Here is a 13,847-nt window from a genome sequence, read left to right as displayed (position 1 = left end):
GTGTCTACCACAGATGTTTTGACCATACTATTGTATTTAATAAAGTCATCTGGACCTACATTTTGTTGGCCTCTAATGGTATCAATAGCAAAGTTGGATCTTACTGTACCTTTTATCAGAACATTAAGATGTAATAAACTCTTTCAAAGGATATATCACATTAAAGTATTGCCAATATAGTACTTCATTTAAAAATCCAAAATTCTTAGCTGGTTTTAGATTTCCTGTCAATGGCCTACAATGTCATATTTCATGCATTTAAATTTTTTCTATTCTCTTTTACAAACAGGGAACATAAAAAGTATTTAAGGCTTTTTTGTTTGATTTTAGTAGTCTGATATACGCTCAAGAAAATCTTGAATTTTATCCTAAAGCCTAATTCATAATCTATTCAGTGACTGGGAAGTTCACAATGATTTATGTGAGCTACACTGGCTCAAGCCATGAATTTTTATCAGAATCTTTATGGAGGTTTAGAAAGGATATAACCAAGTATTCTACTTGGAAAACACAATAAACCAAAAGTAAAAGAAAAAAAGGCTTTACTAGGCTATGCTATAAAATATTTATACTATTAAAATATATTATCCTAGCAATTATTATCCCAGAAAGAAACTATTTAACCCTGTCTTAAACTGCTGAGTTTATTTTACCCATCATAGATTATCATTCTTACCTTATAAATCAGTTCAACAATAACCAACTGCAGAATGTCTCCAAATGTTTGAACTTGATCAATACAAGTACTTAAGTAATCCAAAGCTCGATCCTAAAAAAATAAGAATATATTTATCGTCCGCCACCTCATTCAATAGAAGAACTTAATGCATCTTAAAAAAATACACACATTACAACTCAATATAAAACAAATGAGGAGATCAGGGCAAAGAGTTATTAATTGGGAACAAAAATCAAGAATAAAGTTAACATATAAAATATAAGACATAAAGTTAAATATATTTTCTGGAAATGAGCCACAAACCTGGGGTCTGATTTTCTAGCAGCTAAACCAAAGAGGGAAAAACTATGTGTTATGGGATTCAGGGTATCCATACAATCAAAACCAGCTGCTTAGGTATATAGTTATTCCTATTACTGAGACCTAAAAGAAAAATCTCCTATGTGTTCTCATATATTGGACATTGTAATATAAAGAACTACAATACTGAAAACATCTCTCCAGTAAAAGTATCAATAAATTTTATTGGACTATTTCTGATTATGTCCCTTAATGTAGGTTAACAGCATAATGCCAAAAGCATTGGTCAGTAAAACCAATTACACAAGAGGACAAAACACTGTGGCTCATATAAACAGCTTTCTCATAATCTTGTTTAGGAAGACAAAATGACAATATCAAATACTGCTTCGCATGCCCATTAACGTTGCTACTATCAAAAAAAATAGTAACAAGTGTTGGCAAGAATGTGGAGAAGCTGGAACCCTTGTGCACTACCAGTGGAATGTAAAATGGTAGAGCTGCTGTGGAAAACAGTATGGCAGCTTCTAAAAAAATTAAAAACAGAAGTGCTGTATATTCAGTAATCCCACTTCTGAGTATATACCCAAAAGAACAGAAAGCAAAGTCTCAAACAGATACGTGTACATCTACGTTCACAATAGCATTATTCCTAATAGCTAAAAGGTTGAAGTAACCCAAGCATCCACCAATGGATGAACAGGTAAACCCAATGTGGCATATATTTACAATCAGGTATTACTTAGCCTTAAAAAGGAAAGAAATTCCAACACATACTGCAACATAAATGAACCTTGAAGACATTATGCTAAGCGAAATAAGCCAGTTACAAAAGGACAAATATTGTATGATTCCACTTACATGGACTACTTAGAGTAGTCAAAATCACAGAGACAGCAAGTAGAATGGTGGTTGCCAGGGATTGGGAGGAAATAGTAATAAGGATTTTTTTTTTGATGGGTACAGAGTTTCAGTTTTGCAAGATAAAAAAAGTTATGAGGATGGAAGGTAGTGATGGTACTACATTATAAATGTATTTAAAATCATGGAACACTTAAAAATGGTTAAGGTGATAATTTTTGTTATGTGTACGTTACCACAATTTTAAATAATTAGGGGACAATCCATTAAAGGAAGATCTGGGGGAAAAAAGTAACAGTATCTAGATTTCAGAGGAATGGAAGGCCTCCATATTTTTCAGTCCTCATGCATATTATTTCCCATATTTTGGTGATAAATACTGGCTAGAAAATTTCAAGATTAGATGGCATCAAGGTGTACAGAGTAATTGCTAACCAAAAGTAGATCCATATACTTTAACCACCAGCAGAGCAGGATGCAGAGTTGGCACCCACGTATGAAAGCTGAAGAACCTAAAAGGATACACATCTACACTGAAGGCCACCCTATTTCCACAGGCATGGCTAAGGATGTACCTATGCAAAGCTACTATTTTTCTCTACTAAACAATTTTAGATCTATACCGACGTAAGAAAGAACAGGTCATCAAAGCCCCAAAATAGAACACAGCCATAATAATTTCAATTTTAAAAAACTGTAAGGTGGCTGTTCTAAAATGCCTCTTCAATGTTTAATTGAAAAAAAAGAATGTATATGTATGCAATATTTTAGAGAAGCGTTAAAAAAAATGTATTTTTCTACAAGCCTAAAATTATCAAAATACACAAACCACATGAACTATAAACAAAATTACTGACTAAAAACATGATCAAGCCTATGTAATACTTTTAATTCTCACTTAAATACAGTAATAAAAGTATTTTTTCAAAAGTACTTCACCTGATCTGCATGAATTAGCATCATAAATGCATTCCTTTTGCAACTTGCATCCTTCTCATTCACCAGAAAATCATGTATCAGTTCAGGAGCATCAGGTATAAGATGTTCAAAATTTCTTTAAATAAAACAGATATCCATATTTAATAAAAACCTACTTTACTATTTTAGTAACTCTCTGGACAATACCAAAATTAAATTTAATCAAACTTTACAACATAAATTATTCTTTTGCTTTTTTTTTTTTGAGACAGAGTCTTACTCTGTTGCCTGGGCTGGAGTGCAGTGGTGCGATCTCAGGTCACTGCTGCCTCCACCTCCAGGGTTCAAACGATTCTCCTGCCTCAGCCTCCTGAGTAGCTGGGATTATAGGGTGTCCACCACTATGCCCAGCTAATTTTTTGTATTTTTATTAGAGATGGGGTTTCACCATGTTGGCCAGGCTGGTCTTGAACTCCTGACCTCATGATTTGCCCACCTTGGCCTCCCAAAGTGCTGGGATTACAGGTGTGAGCCACCGTGCCCAGCCATTTCATTTGCTTTTTAAAACTTTTTTTTTTTTTTTTTGAAACGGAGTCTCGCTCTTTTGCCCAGGCTGGAGTGCTGTGGAGTGATCTCAGCTCACTGCAACCTCTACCTCCCAGGTCAAGTGATTCTCCTGCCTCAGCCTCCTGAGTATCTGAGACTACAGGCACGCACCACCATGCCAGGCGAATTTTTGTTATTTTTTTAGTAGAGACGGCATTTTGCCATGTTGGCCAGGCTTGTCTCATACTCCTGACCTCAAGTGATCCATCCGCCTCGGCTTCCCAAAGTGCTGGGATTACAGACATGAGCCACCATGCCCAGCCTGCTGTTTGAAACTTCAAATCAATTGGAACTGGGAGAAGGAAACACAAAGTTACACCTTCATCTATTAAGTTATCAAATTATACGTTTTCTAGTTCAATACAGAAAAAGCTGATTTATTCAACATGCCATCTGTTAACTAGTATCTCTAATAACTGTTGTGCACACATTTTAAGCATATCAATATATTAAGAATTACATTAAGAGGAAGAAAATAGTACCTTGGATTTTATTAGTTGTGCGCTATTTACTTACTGACTTGCCTCTTCTTTTGGAAATTTAGAAATATTAGTACACAGAAGAGTGAACACTAGCTTAATAAAATGCACCACCTTGCTTCAACAATTATTAATTCATAGCTAGTTTTGTTTCATCTATATCCTTGCCAAATTTCCCTCCTGCCATATTATTTTGAAGCAAATCACAGGCAATAGGCAATGCATCCTTTCTTCTGTAAATATATTGGTAGGTTTCTCTAAAATTGAGGACTCTTGTAAAACTAATTATTCATCATCATATCTCACAAATTTGAACAAATTTGTTCAAATTTCCAACAGTCTTGTAAGTGGCCTAATTTTTCTATATGCACTATAGTTTAAATTCTGAAATTTGTGTAGTCTGTATGGTAACATTAAAGGAACTCACCTACATCATCATTATTATTATTATTATTATTCTAATTTTTGAGATGGAGTTTCGCTCTTGTTGCCCAGGCTAGAGTGCAATGGTGTGATCCTGGCTCACCGCAACCTCTGCCTCCCAGGTTTGAGCAATTCTCCTGCCTCAGCCTCCCGAGTAACTGGGATTACAGGTATGTGCCACCATGCCCGGCTAATTTTGTATTTTTGTAGAGACGGGGTTTTCCATGTTGGTCAGGCTGGTCTCGAACTCCCGACCTCAGGTGATCGGCCCGCCTTGGCCTTCCAAAGTGCTGGGATTACAGGCATCAGCCGCCACACCTGGCTCACCTACATTATTAACCAGAATACCACTTTCCTTAATGGATAAAATCTAATAGTAAGATAACTATGAAATTGTATCTTAACCAACAAATCTACTAAAGTACAAAGATGCTTATAAACATTACATTGTAGTGCTTAATGAATTGACACCTGTGACTGTAAAAACTGAGCATTCTAGCTTCATCTGATTCCTTGAATAGGTTTAAAAATTCAAAATCTCAGCCAGGTGTGGTAGCCCACACCTACGATCCCAGGACTTTGGGAGGCCAAGGCGGGTGGATCACTTGAGGTCAGGAGTTCGAGACCAGCCTGGCCAACATGGTGAAACCGTGTCTCTACTAAAAATACAAAAATTGGCTGAGCATGGTGGTGGGTGCCTGTAATCCCAGCTACTTGGGAGGCTGAAGCAGAATCACTTGAACCCAGGAGGTGGAGGTTGTTGTAAGCTGAGATCGCGCCACTGTGCTCCAGCCTGGGCAACAAGAGTGAAACTCCATCTCAAAACAAAACAAAAACAAAATTTCAAAATCTTCAGCTTTCTAAGAATTGGAATCAATTATAACTGTAGCCCTTCTCATTTAAAAAGTTCCTTCCTCAAAGCTTCTGACAGTAAAAAAGAAAAGACCGACATTCCACAAAAAGAATTCTAAAACAAAGTCCAAAGTTAAAAGCTAAGCAAGTGAACATATAAAGTGGCTTGGAGTAATACGGTTGAGAATGATAGGCACTGTCATAAACTGTAAAGTATATAACTTATTTAAAGGGAGTTATTGTTATCCAAGTTCAGCAGAATGTTGTTATGCAGAAGCTAGGGCCAGCGCTGCCAGATCTTTTGACTTTTCAATGTTCATAATAAAATATACAGTGCTGGCCATACAAAACATAGCTCCAAGCTATATTCAGTCTGCAAGCAACCATTTTGGAACCATTAGTCTAAGAGACTAAACAGTCTTCACAAAATGAAGCTGAAGCAGTATCTTTATTTACCTATAGATGGTATAGATGGCCAAAACAGCATTTCTTCTAACATAGCTGTGTCGATGCTCCAAACACGCACGAATAGCTGGCATTAAAGGTTCTAGCAATTCTGCTTCTTTCAATTTGCAAAGAAAACGAAGAGTAGATCCTCGAATAAATTCATTAGGATGCTGAAGATCCTGATATAAAAATTAAAATATGCTGAGTTTCAGCTCTTTACAAAAATAAAATTTTAATGCAAAACTTTCCAATGGAAAAAAAAATACATTTGAGAAAAAAGACCTAGATTACCAATTTCCATCATATTCTTGTTGACTGAAGCAATTTTTAACCTATCTCATCAATGTCTTACATGTGTCACTGTTTTTTAATTAATATATACACATAAAATGCATAGAAAATGTCTGAAAAGAGTGACGATAAAACTTTTTACAATAACTCTTTACAAATTTAATTCCAAATCTCTACAACTTACATCTTATCAAAGACTCAATTTTAACAATTAAAACAAAGTCCATTCTACCAATTTTAGATCTAAATTCAAAGCAATATTCAGACAAAATTAAGATTCGGTTTACCTTTCTATATGCATCACATACAAGGATCATCTCGTGTAAAAGTCTCCCATCTGGAGTTGTTTTAGGAACAATTTCCCAAAATACCAGAAGTAATTTCTTGATAGTGTGATCCTGAAGAGGTAGCACAAAACGAATGATGGTCATCAGAAGTCCAGGAAGCTTTTCACCATTCAGAATCATAATGATTACTTTCTTCAAAGCTTCAGTCTTTGACTTTACATCTCCTTTTTCTGAATCACAAATTGAAAAAAAAAAAAGCACAATTATTTCAAAAGAAAATTCATCACATAAATTTAAAAGCAATTAACAAATTAAAATGTATCTTCTTAATTCAGTATCAGCAATGGTAATAAAAGTACAAACCCAAGTGACAAGCGTTCTTCACCTGGTTCTCCACCAAACAAGTTGTCTTTGTTTAAGTCATTTATCTCTGGAAATCAGACTCTTTATATACAATATGAAGGCATTGGATTAGATTTCTGGTTCCCAGCCAATTGAGTTAATGCAGACTCCATGAATCTACAGTCATACCAAGTAAACATGTGCTTCAAAACACATATAGCTATTTTTCAAAATGTAAACACATGCTATTAATTGCTTCTGAATTCAAAACGGCTTTTAGCTATTTGTGTGCATTTTAGCAAAGTTAAAACTACTATTACGGGAGGATAAATATGTAACTTTTTTAACATTGGAAAGAGAAATGTCATACTCAAAAAGGCGGAAAACTAAAATAGTGCATTATTTCTAAAATCTCATCATAGTTCTACAGGCTGTAAAACTTTAGAATCTTTCTTACCATCTGGAAAACTGCGAGGTAATTCAAATGTTCTAGATTAGTAGTCATTATTTAGAATTAAGGATGACACATTTAAGATAAAATGCTAGTTTACTTTTAGTCTAAAAACTCTGCAATATAAAGTATTTTATGCAAAACTGTCTATAATTTCACACCATTATCACTGCATACTGAAGAATTTATAGTACTAAAAATCTTCTGGAAGCAAAATTCAAAGGCAGAGAAGTATGTAGTAGCACACTGCTACTACAACTGTTTAGATCATCAAAATAAATGAATTATCTTGGGAAGGGGAGAACAAAGAGTGATCACAAGTCTTCAATAATCTCAGGACCATTATGAGGAAAAGAACTACAACTAATGGGTAGTAGTTACTGGGAACCAGATTTGGGCCTAAATATGAGAAATAAATTTATAATGATTAGAGCTAAATGGCTATTAAATGAAAAGTTCTGAGGGTCAGATGAGCCACCTCATCTGACCCTCAGAACTTTTCATTTAATAGCCACTTAAACTTTTTGTATTTTTACTAGAGATGTGGTTTCACCATGTTGGTCACTCTGGTCTCGAACTCCTGACGTCAAGTGATCCACCTGCCTCAGCTTCCCAAAGTGCTGGGATAACAGGCATGAGCCACCGTGCCCAGTCTCAACTGTTCTTAATGGCAAAAATATACATTAAACTGGAGAGTACGTATATATTTATTGGTTGGAGGAAGGTAGTTAAGGCAGCTTCAATTAAGACTAGGGCATCGTTCCAACTGGGGGCAAATTTTGTTCTTTACCTTCCTACCTATAACCTTAAGTATCCTGAGGATCTAATAATGAAAAATTTTAAATTATGAGGGAAAAAAACCACTAATGAGTGTATTCACTATTTTGCATTCAACTATCCTACATGAATATGAAAACAGGGAAATATATGTGGCTTATGCATATAATGGTATCATTTTAAATGTCATAAAAGTGGGTTTCTTTTCCCTTCTCTAAAAATAGACCTCTATAGAAACCTAGTATTAAGTAACCTAAAATCAGGAGGTATTCCATTACTGCTGATTAAGAAGTGGGATTAGACAAGTAAAACATTAAGTTTCTTTTCAAACTGCAAACTATCTTCTAAAAGATACTTTCTATATTTGAAGCATAATTCTCACTCTGCTCTGTTTAAACAATATTTATCAGTTTAAGTTATATTTATTTTTAGTAGTTCAATTAAACAAGAATCATAACTTTGGAAAGTGTATTAATTATAAATTTTTTTCTTGACAGAATCACTCACAAAAAGGAGACACAGGATACATTTTTAAAATTCAGAAATATGATAAATTCAGTTAAGTTTGAGGACACAAAATCAACATACAAAAATAAGTAAAATTTCTATATGCCAACAGTGAACAATCTGAAAAAGAAATTTAAAAATTAATCCAATCCCATTTACAATACCCACACATAAAATTAGATATCTAGGAATTAATTTAATCAAAGAAATGAAAAGAGTTCTACAATGAAAACTATAAATACTGATGAAAGAAGTTGAAGAGGACATCAACAAATGGAAAGATCTTCCATGATCATGGATTAGAAGAATCAATATTGCTAAAATGTCCATACCACCCCCAAAACAATCTAGATTCAATAAAATTCCTATCAAAATACCAATGACATTCTTCATAGAACTAGAAAAAACAATCCTAAAATTTATATGGAACCACGAAAGACCCAGAATAGCTAAAGCAATCTTTAGCAAAAAGAACAAAACTGAAGGAATCACATTATTTGACATCAAATTATCCTACATAGCTATAGTAACCAAAACAGCATGGTACTGGCATAAAAACACACACAGACCGATGGAAAATAATAGAGAACCTGGAAACAAATCCATACACCTACAGTGAACTCATTTTGACAAAGGTGCCAAGAACATTCATTGGGGAAAAGACAGTCCCTTCAATAGTGGTGCTTGGAAAACTATATGCAGAAGAATGAAACTTGTCCCTATCTCTTAACTTATACAAAAATAAAATCAAAATAGATTAAAGGCTTAAATCTAAGACTTTAAACTATGAAACTACTATGAGAAAACATTGGGAAAAACCTCCAGGTAACTGGTCTGGCCAAAAATGTCTTCAGTAATACCCCACAGGCACAGGCAACCAAAGCAAAAACGGACAAACGGGATCATATCAAGTTAAAAAGCTTCCGCACAGCAAAGGAAACAATTGACATACGTGATGAGACAACCCACAGAATGGGAGAAAATATGTGCAGACTACCCATCTAACAAGGGATTAATAACCAGAAAATGTAAGGAGCTCAAAAAACTCTATAGGAAAAAAAAATCTCATAATCTGATCTAAAAATGGGCAAAAGATTTGAACAGACATTTGAGAAATACATACAAATGGCAAAGAGGCATATGAAAAGGTGCTCAACGTCACTGATCATAAGAGAAATGCACATCAAAACTACAATGAGATATCATCTCACCCCAGTTAAAATGGCTTTTATCCAAAAGACAAGCAATAACAAATGCTGGTGAAGATGTGGAGAAAAGGGATCCCTTGTACACTGTTGGTAGGAATGTAAACTAGTACAACCACTACAGAGAAGTTTGGAGGGTCCTCAAAAAACTAAAAATAGAGCTACCATACGATTCAGCAATCTGACTGCTGGGTATATATCCAAAAGAAAGGAAATGAGTACATCAAAGAGATATCTGCACTCCTATGTTTGTTGCAGCACTGTTTACAACAGTCAAAACTTGAAAGCAACCTGTGTCCACCAACAGATAAATCGATAAAGAAAATGTGGTACATATACACAATGGAGTACTATTCAACCATAAAAAAGAATGAGATCCTGCCATTTGCAACAACATGGATGGTACTGGAGGTCATTATGTTACGTGAAATAAGTCAGGCACAGAAAGACAAACTTCACATGTTCTCACTTATTTGTGGAAGCTAAAAATCAAAGAAATTCATGGAGATGGAGTAAAAGGATGGTTATCAGAGGTGGGAAGGGTAGTGGGAGGAAAGCGGAGATGGCTAAAAAAGAAAAAATGAGTTAGACCCAATATTTGATAGCACCCGGGGTAACTATACTCAATAATAATTTAATTGTACATTTAAAAATAACTAAAAGTGTAACTGGTTTGTCACACAAAAGATAAATGCTTGAAGGGATGGATACTCCATTTTTCCATGATGTGATGATTATGCATTGCATGCCTGTATCAAAGCATTTCATGTACCCCATAAATATATACATCTACTGTATACCCACAAAAATTAAACATTAAAAAAATAAAATTCACAAATATAGTTGTTTTCTTGTTTGCAAAAATGCTTAAAAAATGAAAAGTTAAACTTTTCGGGAAAATACATGTTTATTCCAGTGTTGATCTAATTGTCTGGGTGGGTAACCCAAAGAACACAGTTCTTTTGGTTTTACAAGCTAAGTAACATGAAGTTAAGTGCACGATAGAATTAAGATATTCCAATACACATCCTCAATCTGTTGCCTAGAGAATATCATCAGCTACATTAAGTATAATATATTGAACTCCACAAAAATTATGACATTTTGAGGAATATCTAAACTATTAAAATCTCTTTAGGTTTACTGAGATGTTCTATTTCAAACAACCAATATTTAGTCTAAAGGAGTTCGCATTTAATTTAATAAAAGGTCTATTGAAGAGATCCTAGAAAAACTTTAGACAAAAATTAAGCATTTCTAATTATAAAGGAATATGAAATATGAGTTTTTTATTTTCGTCTTTTTTCATTTCATTCTCAAAATAATATCAAAGTTTACCTAGATCATTTTTTAAGCTAATTTCAGATGGTGGTTCTGAATCCATTGGCACATTAATTAACGTGTAGCACACGTTCTCAGCTGCCGTCATGGTTTCTGGTTATATTATAATTAATCCTTGATACAAGACTTAAGGATGCCAGAAAATCTAGAAAAATAAACACAGGTACATGATTACAAATCAAACAAAGAAACAAACAAAAAACCCACAAACCAGTATCTATAGTGACATTTTAAAGTATTAGAAAGGACAGGTCAATCTATATCGTGTTCCCATAAAAATAAATTCTAGTAAAAACCACACTGTCAGCTCCGGCATAAAGTATATTATCTATCACTCCCTCCATCGCACACGAGTCCAGTGTTTGAGAATGCTGTACAGCCGAAGGAAGGCCCACAGAACAGTGACAGTCCCCCAGCCAAACCCCACAATGTTATGGAACATATAGTTTTTAACACAACACACAATCTGCATGCTCAAGTTAGGAGACCTTGTGCCTGAATATTCTGCCAAAACCCTAAAGCGCTTTATCGCGGTCCTTGGTGGGTTCCGACTATACGTCCGCGGGTCCCTTAATCAGCGCGCTGCACCCCCACCTCGCCCGACCCGCTTCCTCCTCCCCTTCCCCCAGCAAAGCAGGCCTGGGCCTGAAAGGGTAAGCCTCGGGGTCTTGGGAGGGAAAGACCCCTGACCAATACAGAGGTCGGGATGGAGCGTCCGACCCGGAGCTTCCTAGGCCCCCGCCCCTACCCCCACCCCGTCCCCTCTGCCAGGCCCAGACGCAAGCGGCCTAGTCGCTCCCTTTCCGCATCTTCCAGCTAGAGAGCCAGTTCTTCCGACTCTGCCCGACCCACCACTCCTCCGGGACTGGGGGCTTGTGGCCCACTACCAGGCTCCGAGGGGTAGTGGTTTGGGGCAGCCGTGGATCCGTCTACTCCGGCTCCAACCCGCAGCAGCGGCGGCGGCTCCAGAGTCCTTGGCTGACGTGGAAGGGGGTGGGGTAACAACCAAAGCCACAGCCACCTAGCACCTACGGCGACTCAGAGAGGACATGCCTTCTTTGTGCAGCGCTTGCGCGCTGCAAGTGTATCCTATTTTCTTACTCTTCTCTCGTCCGGGGTTGGTTTAGGCCGCAGAGCAATGAAACCACGTATTTTCTAGTTTTCCCTGAAAGCCAAGAGCTGAGTTAGGCACTATGCTCATTTAAACTCTAACTGGAAATCGTTCCTTCTTCCAGGAACAGTCAAGGGTAGGAAGTGTTTGGAGAGAGGGAAACTTTTGCAGGGCTGTATTCCCGTGAAAAACAGCTCTGGACTGGAAAGTGGAAACCCAGGAATGCTTTTTCTTGCTCACCCCCTAATAAACTGGGAAAGTAACTAATACTATTGGGAAACTAATTCAGTTATTTTATTAATGGTCACTAGATTAAAATCCATTTCAGTTCTTAATATCGCTTGTAGTTTGAATCTGCCTCTCTGCAGGTAGGGCTAGAGTTATTTGAAAATCCAAAGCCACATTGGTATAATTTCTTTTTATTTAATAATGCCCTCTTTCCGTGATCCTTCCTGAGCACCCAGTAGATTAGAAAAAAATTTTATGCATAAAGGGAGACAGTCACTGTTTTAAAGGATTTTACGTATCTCCAAAGACCTAATTGTTACAGCTGCAATCAGCCACAGTACTTTTGGTTTTGCCCATTTGAAGTTCCATAGCACGCCCCGCCCCTACCCCTCCCTCTTCCCCCAAAAAGGTTTTATGGTCAATTATTAATAACAAAATATTTTAAAGCTTAAGCAAAATATTGTGAATAAAAAGAGATCTGACGGCAACTGCCCTAATTAACAGGTTCATCTCAGAAGATGGAACACCAATAGTACCTCATTTATGTAGGATCTAGCTCTTTTGAGATTTCTCTTTTTAGAACCATCAAGCAAACTACAAATTCTTTGAGCACCCAAAATGTATTACAAAAGCCATGTGTTGACAGCACTTTAAGAGTGCCTCCTCTGATTCTGTGCACTCATTTTTAAAAAACAGTTGTAGAGTGACTTGAATACAGTTTCCATATTATACTCTTTACCCAGTTTCTCCCAATAGTAACATCTTGCATATAGTACAATATCAAGAAATTGACAGACATAATTCACCCAACCTTATTCAGACTTCACTAATTTTACATGTACTCATTTTATATTCACTTGTAGACAATTTTATCATTCTTATATGTGTGTGATCACCAACACAGTCGAGACACAGAACAGTTCTATCACAAGGATTCTCATGCTGTCATGTCGTCCTTTGATAGCCATAGCCACCTCCCACACTAACCTGTGGCAACCACTAATAGTTTTCTATGATTTTTATCACCTCAATGTTATATAAATGGAATTATACAATAATATTTTGAGACTGGATTTTTTTACTCAGTGTAATTCCCTTGAGATCAATCCAAGATGTGTGTACAACAGTTTGTTCCTTTTCTGTGTATTCGTTTTTAACATGAAGTTTTACAAATGCAGTTATCTGGTTTCCAAGCCCACTTAACTTACCAAAAAGTGGCAATCTGTCAGCAAAAAAGGTATAAAAACTAGACTTACAGTAAGAAAGCTCAGTTTAGGGCCATCATGGGGTAGGACTTAAACCGTACAGACTTCATTTGCCCCAGAGGTTCATTGTGTTACAGAATAACTTTGAGGTTTCTCATGACCCCAAGTCATTAAGTACTAAATATGAAAAGGCAAGAAAATGTAATGTTTTACATATTACTTTAGTTAGATCTGAACCTACAATTGTCATTGGCAGTGCATATATTTTTCCATATTCTTAAGTACAAAGCTTTTTGAATGGGTATAAGGACCTTAATATTAGCCTCATTAACTCTTCCTGATCTGTTGTAAAACACATTTTGTTTTGGGCTTTTTTACTCTAAGATATAATCATATAATTTTGAATGCCTTTTAAATTATAAATGCAGAGCAAAGACCTTGTCATTATATCAAGGACCATAGAAATTGTGATATCTAAAAAGTCAAGGCCTAGAGAATAGGGACTTGCCCCACCAAATCATGTAATGGCCAAACACT

General features: G+C 36.0%; 1 protein-coding gene across 2 annotated transcripts in view; it reads right to left on the bottom strand.

Annotated features, from left to right (window-relative positions):
- Window positions 1-11,766, bottom strand: part of LOC105486921 (COPI coat complex subunit beta 1) — a 48,049-nt gene extending 36,283 nt beyond the window's left edge. Inside the window, exons 1-6 of one of the 2 annotated variants that reach the window (XM_011750059.3) lie at window positions 11,619-11,766; window positions 10,764-10,911; window positions 6,144-6,373; window positions 5,575-5,744; window positions 2,780-2,894; window positions 677-769 (exon numbers count right to left, since the gene is read on the bottom strand). In XM_011750059.3, the coding sequence (XP_011748361.2) occupies window positions 677-769; window positions 2,780-2,894; window positions 5,575-5,744; window positions 6,144-6,373; window positions 10,764-10,854 (699 nt within the window). In that variant the 5' untranslated portion in view covers window positions 10,855-10,911; window positions 11,619-11,766. The remainder of the gene's footprint in view (window positions 1-676; window positions 770-2,779; window positions 2,895-5,574; window positions 5,745-6,143; window positions 6,374-10,763; window positions 10,912-11,618) is intronic. The other variant, XM_011750060.3, reaches the window with a different exon arrangement.
- Window positions 11,767-13,847: the final 2,081 nt, after the last annotated feature.

The sequence above is a fragment of the Macaca nemestrina genome, chromosome 12 (assembly GCF_043159975.1).
Source record: "Macaca nemestrina isolate mMacNem1 chromosome 12, mMacNem.hap1, whole genome shotgun sequence".
Taxonomy (NCBI): Eukaryota; Metazoa; Chordata; class Mammalia; order Primates; family Cercopithecidae; genus Macaca; species Macaca nemestrina.
The sequence above is the reverse complement of the archived record's forward strand: the minus strand, read 5'-3'. Positions and strand labels throughout refer to the sequence as shown.